The sequence below is a fragment of the Barbatula barbatula genome (genome assembly GCF_947034865.1).
Source record: "Barbatula barbatula genome assembly, chromosome: 24".
NCBI classification, from domain to species: Eukaryota; Metazoa; Chordata; class Actinopteri; order Cypriniformes; family Nemacheilidae; genus Barbatula; species Barbatula barbatula.
Genome location: NC_136787.1, coordinates 10,067,890 through 10,081,071, shown reverse-complemented (window position 1 = coordinate 10,081,071; position 13,182 = coordinate 10,067,890). Strand labels below are relative to the sequence as shown.

The following is a 13,182-nucleotide window of genomic DNA, read 5'->3' as shown; positions in this document are numbered from 1 at the left end:
CTTAGCAACTTCCATAATTACATCCAACATTGTGGGTTCGATCCCAGGGGGATTGCAGATACCTATGTATAGGATAATGCTATGTAAGTCGCTTTGGATAAAAGCGTCTACCAAATACCTAAATGTAAATTATTTCCAAATCCTGCTCTCAGATGCCACCCCCAACGAATTACGCTACGTTTTCTTATCTTTTACATCGAATAAAAATCAATAAACTCATTAACAGAATACCAAAAGTTCTGGGTGTGTGAGATTAGAGAGACCCCACAAACATGTCTGGACTAAAACAATGCTAGCAAAGAAATGTATAGCGTGTATGAATACCGTTAAAAGTTATGAGACAAACTCATCTGAGTTACCAAGATACTTAATTTGCTCACCCGTTATGAATGGATACAAAATAGCACGCGCTCACCTGTTGGCTTTCGAATATCCACGCGCTGTCTGGTAATGACGCATCAAGCACGTTTAGCGTGTCTGTAAAGTTTATAGTGCTGCTGGGTTTAACCAGGGTTAAATCGCTGAATTCTGACACAGGAGAGAGATATGATCCAAAGGACTGACTCTGAGACATCATGTCGCCTCCAAGAACTTCTACATACTTAATGGGTCCATCAGTGTTGAGCTGGATCTGAAGGTTTCTGTTGGAATTCTTGTATCCAGAATCAGTTCGCCTTAAGCAGCAATGTGAATTGCCCAGGCTGTTTCTAACGCATTTCACAATTAATGTAAACAGTGTCAACAGCGATAAAACGGACACTGTGCCCAAAGAAATGATCAAATATAATGTGATTTTACCACTTTTCTTGTTGTTCTCCGTAGTTTTCATTCGGTAATCCGAGATGGGCTCATGAATGCCTTCCTCTATTATTATATCCACGGTCACTGTTGTTGACTGAATTGGCTCTCCATTATCTTTTACTTCAATTAACAGTCTCTGAGAGGAGTCATCCTGCTCTACAAAAGAGCGCTTAGTTCGCACCTCTCCCGTATGTAAATTCACATTAAACAGAGAAGCATCCGTGGCTTCCGCGAGCCGGTAGAAAAGCCATGCGTTATGGCCCGAGTCAGCGTCCACTGCTGTTACCTTAGTAACGAGATGTCCGACTTTAGCAGAACGGGTCATCCTCTGATGAGAGACAGATCCCATGGTTGTTGAGGGGTAAATGATAGCCGGGGCGTTGTCATTTTGATCCAGAATAAATACATGAACAGTGGCGTTGCTACTGAGAGGAGGGGAGCCGTTGTCTTTGGCATGCACGACAATGTGAAACACCTTCGTTTTTTCATAATCAAAAGAGTGCATGCTAAATATGCTACCATTTTCGGAGTTCATGTATACGTAAGAAGAGACGGGCATGTCTCGAGTATTAGTCTCAATAACTGAATAAACGATTTGGGCATTGTCTCCCGTATCTAGATCGGATGCCGTCACCGATGCTAATATTGATCCTGGGGCACTATTTTCTTTCATATAAACGGAGTATACAGTTTCAGAAAAAACCGGAGGATTATCGTTGACATCTAGTATATTAACTGTGATGAGTTTGCTCGATAGCAGCTGAGGTGTTCCAGAGTCTTTCGCTTTAAGCTCAATTTGATATGTAGGAAAAGCTTCTCGATCTAAAGGCTCGTTTGTAACGAGTGCGTAATGGTTTGAAAACGTTGGCTTTAATTTAAAAGGGGTGCCTGCTGACATGTCAAGTGTTACGTTTCCATTGACTCCCGAATCTAAATCTTTAACATTTATTAATGCTACCATAGTCCCAGTGGGCGCGTCTTCTCGAACGGGTTTTGGAGAGGACGTGATGGTGATTTCAGGAGTGTTATCATTAACATCTAAAACAGCCACTTGGATTCTACAGTGACTCTCCATTGCAAGTTGCCCTTTGTCTTTAGCACGTATGTCAATTTTATATGAGGTACTAATTTCATAGTCAAGATGGTTATACACGACTAATTCGCCTGTTACTGGATTAATAGCAAACAAACTTTGAATTGTTTCAGGTGTATGTGCACCAAATGAATACTCAACCTCACTGTTTGCACCGTCATCAGAGTCAATTGCTTTAACAGTGAGTATTATTGTACCTGGGACTGTGCTCTCCGTCACTTTAATATCATATAACTCTAGTTCAAATATAGGAGCATTATCATTTGCGTCAAGAATTTTAATAGTTATCTGGGTTGTACCTGAACGCGGGGGATCGCCGCCATCAATACCTGTCAAAATAAGATGGTGCACAGACTGTTTCTCTCTGTCGACAGGTTTTTCTAAAACGATTTCTGGAACTTTAGTGCCATCTTTATCGTTTTTTATTTGCAAAACAAAATGCTCGTTTTTATTAAGAGAATATGTGCGCAATGAGTTTGTTCCGGCGTCAGGATCCTGCGCAGGTTCCAATCGAAACCTCACTCCCATCAACGTTGACTCTGGTACCTCAATAACATTTATTTCCGAAAGGAACATTGGAGAGTTGTCGTTTATATCCTGGATGTCAACCTCAACACGGTAAAACTGTAATGGATCTTCGATTATGACTTGCAGTGGTAACACACAACTCGTGCTCTGTCCGCAAAACGTCTCCCTGTCTATAATTTCATTCACAAGTAGGTCGCCATTCCGCAGATTTAGACTAAAGTATTGCTTACCAGACTCCGATGCTATCCTTAATTTTCGATTAGAGATCTCCGATACTTCCAAACCGAGATCTTTAGCTACATTCCCAACAACAGATCCTTCCTTGAGCTCCTCCGGTATTGTGTAACGAAGCTGCGCCTCTGTATTGCTCCACAAAACAGCGAAGCAGAACAGTGCTTGCCAGAACCATATTTTCCTTTGTATTTGAGTCCTCATTTCCACGTACGAGAGGTTACCGCCGAATCTAATATCCTGACGTTCATCTTATGAACGTAATCGGCCACAAAGTGAACTCAACATTTTACAATGTGACTCCTATAATTCTATCTTGCTGTTACATTCGTTGCTGTTACAAGCGTCTGTGCGCTATGGCTTTCTGCATTGGGACTGGGGGAGGGAGTAGATCCCTTTGTACAATTCTGCTGCGTTATTGGTTGAGCGTTCTCCAGTCATGGCAAGAATCAGTTTTAAAGAAACAGAGTAAGGCTCTGTTTAAAGAAACAGGGTATTTTCTCAAATGTTCAATTTACACAGAGAGAGAAGGCGAGAGAGAGAGAGAGAGAGAGAGAGAGAAAGAGAGAGTTTGCAAAACATCAAAGAGCTGCTGCAGAATTTAATGTGGATGGCTTTATAGACCAGAATCAAAGTGACATTGATATAAAACTTCTATAAACACCTATACACAAACTTTCATTTATTATTACTCATAGCGACATTTAATACATGTAATACACATAAATACATGTAAGCAATAAGCTATATTAAATTCAAATGTAATGTACTGTACAGTAATGTAGGCACTGTACATTAACTTAATAACGAATTTATTGTACCATATAATTAATCTTGTATTTTTGTCAATTTATTGTCAACGTTTATTTAAAAAATGTTAATTAAAAAGACGTTTAAATTAAATAAATGAAATGTCACCCACAGATTGACATCAATAATACAAACTATAAAATTGCACGCGCTCACCTGTTGACTCTCAAACGTCCACGCGCTGTCTGGTAAAGACGCATCAAGCACGTTTAGCGTGTCTGTAAAGGTTGCAGTGCTGCTGGGCTTAATGAGGGTGAGATCACTGAATTCTGACATTGGAGAGAGATATGATCCAAAGGACTGACTCTGAGACATCATTTCGCCTCCCAGAACCTCCACATACTTAATGGGTCCGTCAGTGTTAAGTTGGATCTGAAGGTTTCTGTTGGGATTTTTGTATCCAGAATCAGTTCGTCGTACGCAGCATCCAGAATTCATCATGCTGTTTTTAACGCACTTCACAATCAGCGTGAAAAATGTCAACAGAGAAAAAACGGATACCGTTCCCAAAGAGATGATCAAATACAAAGTTATTTTGCCGTTTTTTTTGTTGTCTTCTGTAGTTTTCAAACGATAGTCTGAGATGGGCTCGGGAAACCCGTCCTCTATTAATATATCTACTGTGACGGTGGTGGACTGGATTGGCTCTCCATTATCTTTTATCTCTATCAACAGTCTCTGAGAGGGGTCATCCTGCTCTGAAACCGAGCGTTTAGTCCTCACCTCTCCAGTATGTAAATTCACATTGAACAGAGAAGCGTCTGTGGCCTCCGCGATCCTGTAGAATAGCCAGGCGTTGTGGCCTGAATCAGCATCTACGGCGGTTACTTTAGTAACAAGATGTCCCGTTTTAGCCGAACGAGGCATTCTCTGATGCGAAACAGACCCCGTGACAATAGATGGGTAAATAACAGCGGGGACATTATCGTTCTTATCCAAAATAAACACGTGGACAGTAGCATTGCTACTTAGAGATGGGGTGCCATGGTCTTTAGCCTGGACGTGAATCTGAAACACTTTGATTTTTTCAAAGTCAAACGATTGCATACTAAATAAACTACCGTTATCTGAATTTATATAGATATAAGAGGAGACTGGAACGTCTTGAATTTTAGAGTCCAAAATGGAATACGATATTTTTGCATTTTCACCCATGTCTGGGTCATGGGCTGAGACTGAGCACAAAATTGAATCATGGCCACTGTTTTCCTTAACATAAACTGTGTAAGACTTATCCGAGAACACTGGAGGGTTGTCATTTACGTCCGAAATTCCGATTGTGACCACCTTCCAACTAGATAGAGATGGCGAGCCGGCATCAGCCGCGTTTAAAACCACTTTATACTCGGAATATGACTCCCTGTCTAGGGGACCATATGTAAGTAAAGCGTAATGATTGGAAATCGTGGGGCTCAATCTAAACGGTGGTCCGGGTGTCAGCGTAAGCCTCACTTTCCCGTTTTCTCCAAAATCGGCATCTTTTGTACTAATTAATGACACTACTGTACCATTAGGGGAATTTTCAGGTATTGGACTTGACAGGGATGTAATTGTTATATCAGGTGCGTTGTCATTTACATCATTAACCTTTACTTTAACACTGCAGTGGCCCTCCATTTGTGGATTTCCTTTGTCTTTTGCAACTATATCAAATTTATATAAGTTCGATTTTTCATGGTCGAGCTTTCCTTTTACTGTGATGGCTCCCGTTTGTTGATTAATATCAAACAATGTTGTATCTGAAATTTCGTCTGCAAAGAAATACTCTACCTCTCCGTTTAACGCATCATCCAAATCTATTGCTTTGACTCTTAAAATTTCTTTTTGAATTGTTTCGTTTTCATCAACAGTTGTCTCATAAAAGGGTTTTTCAAATTCAGGAGCATTGTCATTATTGTCTAAAACAAAAACTGTAATTTCGCAAGTACCTGTGCGCACTGGAACCCCTCCATCAGATGCCGTTAATATTAATTTATGAACCGGCTGCTTTTCTCGGTCAAGAGAATGTTTTAATATTAATTCTGGGATTTTTACCCCATCTTGCGTTTTCACGTTTAAAATAAAATTATCATTATTGCTCAGACTGTATGATTTTAAAGAGTTGGACTGTACGTCTGAATCAACGGCACTCTCTAAGAGGAATTTAGCACCCGAATTAATAGATTCCGGTATATTCAAAATGCGCTCATTAGATTTAAAATTAGGCGTGTTGTCGTTAATATCTTGCACTTCAATCTCAACTCTATGCATCTGCAGGGGGTTTTCTAAAACAGCTTGAAGAGGCAAAACACATGGGACATTATATCCACATAGATCCTCTCTATCAATTCTCTCATTCACAATAAGACCACCTTTTTCGACATCCAGGATGAAATACTGCTTACCAGTCTCAGATGCTATTTGTAGTTTACGATCTATAATCTTAGTTACATCCAAACTGAGGTCTTTGGCGATATTTCCAACAACAGATCCTTCGCGTAGCTCCTCTGGGATTGTGTATCGAATCTGAGCTTCTATTGTACTCAAAAGAAGAACATAGGCACAGCACAACCAAATTCTCCTCTTAAAGAATATAGATTTCATCATCTCTGCATCCAAGGCTCTTGACGTTTTATCCAAACTTCCTTAGGATTTCAAAAAAACGGAACCCATTACATATTTCCAAGCAGTATTTTGATGACATATTTCCATTTAGCGTGGTCCTTTGATAAAAACGAGTATTCACGCTTTCTCTATGCTCAGAAGGAGCAACTGTGGGGAGGGAGTGGATCTCTTTGTCAAAATCCCTGTCTCATTGGTGGCCTGCGCATATCACTGCAACCAATCCAGTTCTCTGAATGTCTTAAAGGGGTCGTAGGCAAACAAGCAAAAAGATTCAAAGGTAAAGTGCATGAAATAGTACTAGTAGTATAAGTATATTGCAAACAAAATATAAATAGATTGCTTATTAAAGACCGCAATTTATTAATGCAGTTATTGGAATTCGGATGTTTATAATAATTTATAAATATAATCTATAATTATGTACGCTTGTCGATATTATTATTTTGTTATTGTAGTTTTTTTATTCTGATGCTTATATTTGTCTATAAACATAATCTCTAAATATTTATTGCTTTCATAATTATTATAAATTTTTTATAATTGTTCTGCTTATTTTAATAAACATCTCAGGCAAACATTTTAGTCTCCATTCGGAAATTGTGCCGAATGTGCCGTCATGTGGTGACAGAGAAGCGCTGCACTACCCGCAGTGTTGGAGAGACGTGCATAGTGTTGTGTGAGAGAGGTGGGGGCAACGCTGGAAGCTTAAGATAATGTATCCTACATATTAAATTAATATTCTCAGTATTAATTAATGTTACTGCTTCTAAAAAGGGCAACTGAATAACAGTAGTGGTTGTATTATTATTCAAAGGCTCATATATAAGTGCAATACTGCATGGCTCTTGCAACAAAGGACACAACACGAGCGGAGGATACGGAGTGAGAGGAGCAGCCGCAGAGTAAACTGAGCGTTTCAGCACCACGCGGGTGAACAGCGCCACACAGGCGGCCAGATTCAGCACCTACACTCACATGTTCGCAGTGAAACATTTTTACTTAAAAACACAGACTGTTTTTGCTTAAAATAGCAGGTCTTCTGAAGTCGAATGAAACAGGCAACAATATTGGGATCCTTTATCCCTCATTCCTAGAAATGTCCTTCACCATAAGCACTTACCTTGAAATTTGCAATTTAAATCTGCTTATTCCTACGCAGTCAAGAGGTTTGTTTACACACAATGCTTATATGGTCAATTAGAGACACATAGTTAGGAACCTTAAAATGTTCATTAAGGTTTGCTGCAAAATATTAAATATATATATATATATTTAATGGTATTCAGTAGTATTAACCAACAAATTAATGTTGGCCACAGGATAATCCTCTGTTGTGTCCGTGACAAGAGGCCTGTTTTTCTTTTTTGTTCACAGCCTGTTTGCAGTGGATCTTACAATATTTTACATCAAAATATAATGTGTGTTGTGTTTAAAAATGACAATAGACAGCAAGTCATTCTAACATATTCACCATATACATTTAATTAAAACATTCAAGTGAATGTTATTAAATGTTTATGTTAGGGAAATAATTTTGTGTAAGATACAATGCATTAAGTAAGTGTGATTTCTATAAAAAAGACAGGTACATCCAAAATCTGTATGTGTGTTATTGTGATTTACTTGCGGATAAATACATTAACAAACCTGTTTGCTTAGCCAACAGCTGAAACATTACATGTCAGAGATGTTGACCTTTTGTATTAGGGACATGCATTTAATACAGAAAAAGAGTTTGCTCTTACCTTGTTAGTGAAAGCCGTGAAAAACAGAGGTAGGATGTGCCCAACAAAGAAAAGAAAAAAATATTGTCAGTTACAATGTATTTGTCATCAAAAGTTTCTTTTAACAACGCTATTCAAAACATAATTTTAATTAAACTAAACGCAGATGGACAGTAGGTAGCTGGAAAGTGTCGTATATTTTCTGCTTTGAATAGAATAGATCTTGCCAAATGTGTAATCATAAAAATATCACAATAAAACATTTTTAACAATTGGAAGTGTGCAAAATATATAACTTCTTGAGAGAACAACACTTATAATGTCGACACCTTCACTCAGCACAAGAGGGAGCATGGGAGAAGCAGGAGAGCATATCTACTAAATCCCCCCATTATTAAATGTGCAAGCATCCCACCCCTCTAACATGAAAATGGAATAGTCTGTGACACTGCCTGTTGTCATAGAAACACGTGTTGTCAAGGGAGTAGTGTGTGTTACAGAAGGAGAGAGTGTATAGACATCTATATCTATATATCTGTAGGTGGAGTGGGCTGTGTTCAAGCTGTCCAAGGGAAAAAGTCAAAAGAGAAAAATAACATTTATTGTGAAGCACTGCATTTGAACATTTAGGCAGCAATTGTAACATTTTAAGTCTATAAATATATACAGAAAATAAGTGTTGAAATCAAACACTGCATTTGTTGGCACAATTCAAGGTCTGTTTATCAGCATTTGCATGCAGTCCAGCCCTGGTAGGTGTGCACAGACACAGGATTGAGAAGGCAAATATAGGACAAAGAATCTCACTGCAGAGAGAAATCCCCCCCCCGCCTGAGAGTCAGCATTCTGCCCAACACTAGCACAGCTCAGAGCTGCACTCAAAACATCACCCTGTGATTCTATCTTCATGATTCAAATCGACTCCTAGGCCTTGTGCAGTTATCTCTATGTTGTTGTTAGAGATTTTACAAATAAGATAATATTTTATTATAAAGGAACAGCATCACCATGACCAAAAAAGCTAGACGAAATGTCTGCCCCATTAGTCGTTACTGGAGAACTATTGATACAATTTTAAAGCTTTAAATAATCAGCTATTAAAAACAATAAGCAATTAGAAAATAAAGTTGAATTAATTAAGTTTGAAATGCTGTAAATATTACAGAAAGTGATGCTTAACAAGTGCTCTTGGTGTTTCCTAAAACATAACAGCATTTTGAGCAGTGGGCTGCGCAGAACGGATTAGTGTTAATTGTGACACACATTTGGTGCTGAATTAAGTTTTAGATATTTGCAGAGATGCCACTCCCTATTTGAATCTAATCCTGATCTCACACATAGCTGTGTTATGTGTATAATTATGCAGCTGTACAATCATACTGTTCTTTATCTGCATGACTCTTTTGGTTAAAAGGAAACGTTCAAATGTACCAGTTAATGCAGGGGTGTCTGTGCATCAGAGCTAACTGTGTAGTTTCAAATCAGCTTTAGGAGACACAAGATACAGTGTTCAGAAGCCAAATAGAACATCCCTTTCTCTCTGTGTTTTGTAAAACGGCCATGCTGTCTTTGTATCTAGTATATGTCTATATGTGTGTGTGTGTGTGCATGTCCACAAACAGTATGTAAACAACATGTGCAAACATTGCTGTGTGGATTTACATGTTGATTTACTTATTTTACATACTGCAATATTGGTTATTTTCCAGGGAATATAGTGCAGAAATATATTGCTTGAATACACTGTAAACTGGATAAAAGTCAAAGAATTCTGTATACTGTATGTAAATGATAAATTGCAGAACAACTAAACCAACGAAAACAGTCACTTTATATACTGCTGAGCCCCACATAGATATTAAAAATTACTTTGCCAGACACAAAATTGCATTCAACACTAAACAAGAAAAGGCAAAACAAACTAGATCAGAACACACACATGAAGGAGAGAGCTAGCGAGGAAGATTATTTACCTTTATGTACTTTTTGTTGCTCTAATGTTTTAAATCACCCACAACATTTTGACAAAATGTTTAAGTGTTTCTTTGAGTGAACAATTTCTTTAAATGACAATGCCAGTATATCAAAGGGAGCACTGTGGTGTTTACATTAAAGAACATACAAGAATTGTATTTATTAGTCCAAATACCATCTAAACAACATTGTGCAGTAAAATACTTGACAGTCAAACAATCCCAAATACATGGAAATTTCCTCTTAATGCAGACATTAAACTAGCTGACTCAGAGCATTGACCTTAGGCTGTGCAAGATCGTTTGAAGAGGATGTACAAAAAGCACCAAAAGTATTAATATTGGCTAACGTTTACTCTTCTGACAAAATTACGCATCAGTGAACAAAATGACTTGCTTTAAGTTTATATACTCCAGTATGGAAGCGAATAAGAGACATAATGTTTTGAAATTTAACAGCCAATGAATACTTGAGTTTGAATTATTTTACTTTGGAAACCTTGTATCTGAATTTATTTGTTTCGAATTTACCTCTATGAAATTTAAATATGAAAATTCTTGATTTTTCATTTTAAAAACTGGAATTTAATGCTCACAAATTCAGATACAAAACAAAATCAACTTACAGAATTTCAGATAAAATACATTCAGGTTGATCAAATTCGATTGCTCTTATTCAGATCTAAAATTTCAAGTTAATATTTTTCAAAGAAAACATATGTCTAATTCGACTGCTCAAATTCAGATCGAAAAATTCAAGTTAAATATTCACATGGTAACATCCGGGCTACCCAGGATAGGAAAAACAGTTGAGCCCAGAGCCCGTCTGCAATTGAACCGCACCGACGTCGGGCGGCCTATCAGAGCACGTCAACCTGACTGTCTGTCATGACTCATGATCCAAGAAGAGGCAAAGTCACGTATATTAAACCTGTAAAGAAGATGACTTCTAGGGAAAACGAAGGCGATCCGGTAGTTTGCTGTTTATGTACAATCAGACTCGACAGAACAAAAGTATGTTGTTGCTGATTATTTTTTGGAACACATAACTGTTAGCTATGGTTTGTTGTGTGACTCGTCTCTCTATGTAGGTAAGTCAGCTAGGCAACACGTTATAGCCAGCAGGAAAACTTCTCCGGTTACTTTCGTAACCTCGGTTCCCTGAGAAGCGAGAACGAGACATCTGTATAGGTGTCTGTGGCCTAGTGGTTAGAGCGTTGGACTTGTGATCAGAAATTTGCTGATTCGGATCTCAGTGCCAGCAGGTCATGATTGAAGTGCCATATATGCAACATTCTTGTCTTTCACGTGCTTATTTGTACTTTTTCACGTTTTGGTATATAATTGCAATGTTTTTCACTCATGTCTATTCAAAAAATATATAAAAAATAAATTACAACAAAACGAGCAGTTTGCTGATCTTTGTCTTTATTGAATATTACACATTGTTTGGTCTGCTTTGTAATATGACTGCAATTAAAATCTCAGCGCTATGCATACATGACTGCCTCCATATATGATTTAATAATCCCTTAAGTACTTCATTCAGTTCTTTTCTCTCCTTGACAAGTTACAAACGCTGTCTACTGTTGTTAGCCGTTAGCACTAGGTATAAGGAGGGGCTCTGGCATAGATAAGAAACCCTTATTTTAGTTAGATCGAAGGGTCTTTAAGAGAAAGCGTAAAAGCGAACAAAACCCATTGACATCCGTTTTTAAAAAACTAGCCTGTTGTCTCCTTTGCTGTGTTCCGATGAAGCCAAGGTGATAGCATTAGCCGTTGCGCTTTTGGTTTTGGCGTGAGGGAGGAGCTGAGGAGATTAAGTCTCACATCACACAACAGCAGATTCGACTAGGAGCAGGCACGATTCAGATATCTTAAAATATAATTGTGACTAGTCGAAACTGAATTAGAGATATCTTTAAATACTTTGCGTATTTGTGACGCGATAATTTTAGATATCTATGAGGTCATTACAGATATCTAAAATAGAGTTTTGACTGGTCAAAACATATTTACAGATATCTCGAATAATATTTCTTACTAGCGCAATTATAAATGCAGATATCTCTAATTATCAATTTGACTAGTGAAATTACAATTATGACTCGTCGAAATACATTTAAAACTATCTAAAATATATTTTATGGATAGTCAAACCCAAGGTTTTTATGTCAAAACGGCTTGTCGTAAGAAGTCATCTTCTTTACAGGTTTAATATACGTGACTTTGCCTCTTCTTGGATCATGACAGACAGTCAGGTTGACGTTCTCTGATAGGCCGCCCGACGTCGGTTCATTGGTTCGGTTCAATTGTTCGGTTCAATTGTTCGGTTCAATGGTTCGGTTCATTGGTTCGGTTCAATTGTTCGGTTCAATGGTTCGGTTCAATGGTGCGGTTCAATTGCAGACGGGCTCTGGGCTCAACTGTTTTTCCTATCCTGGGTAGCCCGGATGTTACCGTTTGAATATTTAACTTGAATTTTTCGATCTGAATTTGAGCAGTCGAATGTTTTCTTTGAAAAATATTAACTTGAAATTTTAGATCTGAATAAGAGCAATCGAATTTGATCAACCTGAATGTATTTTATCTGAAATTCTGTAAGTTGATTTTGTTTTGTATCTGAATTTGTGAGCATTAAATTCCAGTTTTTAAAATGGAAATCAAGAATTTTCATATTTAAATTTCATAGAGGTAAATTCGAAACAAATAAATTCAGATACAAGGTTTCCAAAGTAAAATAATTCAAACTCAAGTATTCATTGGCTATTAAATTTCAAAACATTATGTCTCTTATTTGCTTCCATACTCCAGCACACAAAATACATAACTTTTAAAAACTAATTACAGTGAAAATTGTAATTCTAAATTAAATTCACTAGACAAGCCTTTTACAGTCTTTGATTAAATCACGTTATCAAGTTAAAGGGATAGTTTACACAGAAATGAAAATTCGAGTTGTTTCAAATCTGTATAAATGTCTTTATTCTGATGGACACAGAGAAAGATATTTGGAAGAATGCGTATAATCAAACAGATTTGCCCCCATTGATTCCCAAAGTAAGAAAAATGACTTCATCATTTTTTAAGTTCTGTTGAACATGAAATAATATATTTTGAAGAATTTAGGACAGGAAACTGTTCTGGGGCACTATTGACTACCATTGTATCTTTCTCTTTGTTCATCAGAAGAAAATCCTTTATACAGATTTGAACTCGAGGGTGTGTAAATGATGACAGCATTTTTTCAACATCTCTCTCTTTGTTTCTCTCTGTGTGTGTGGGTGTACCCTGGTGCATCATGTGTCAATACTGCAATATATAGAAGAGAAGTGGTTCACATCTCTTGTAAGCAAAACAATAAAACACAATTGTATACACACCTGTAATACAATGAAAAAGAAGTCTGTCAAAACGC

The 13,182-nt window shown here is 37.5% G+C and overlaps 1 protein-coding gene across 21 annotated transcripts in view; it reads right to left on the bottom strand.

Moving 5' to 3' along the window:
* Positions 1 to 13,182, bottom strand: part of LOC306889427 (protocadherin gamma-C5-like) — a gene marked incomplete at its 5' end in the record, with an annotated part of 109,381 nt that overhangs the window by 26,983 nt on the left and 69,216 nt on the right. For 2 of the 21 annotated variants that reach the window (XM_079448341.1, XM_079448328.1), the window contains one exon: positions 3,620 to 6,206. The exons of 17 other annotated variants lie outside the window; for them this stretch is intronic. In XM_079448341.1, coding sequence (XP_079304467.1) covers positions 3,620 to 6,049 — 2,430 coding nt within the window. Of the gene's footprint in view, positions 1 to 415; positions 3,012 to 3,619; positions 6,207 to 13,182 lie in introns of those variants that run through there. 2 more of the 21 variants (XM_079448345.1, XM_079448324.1) reach the window with 2 other exon arrangements.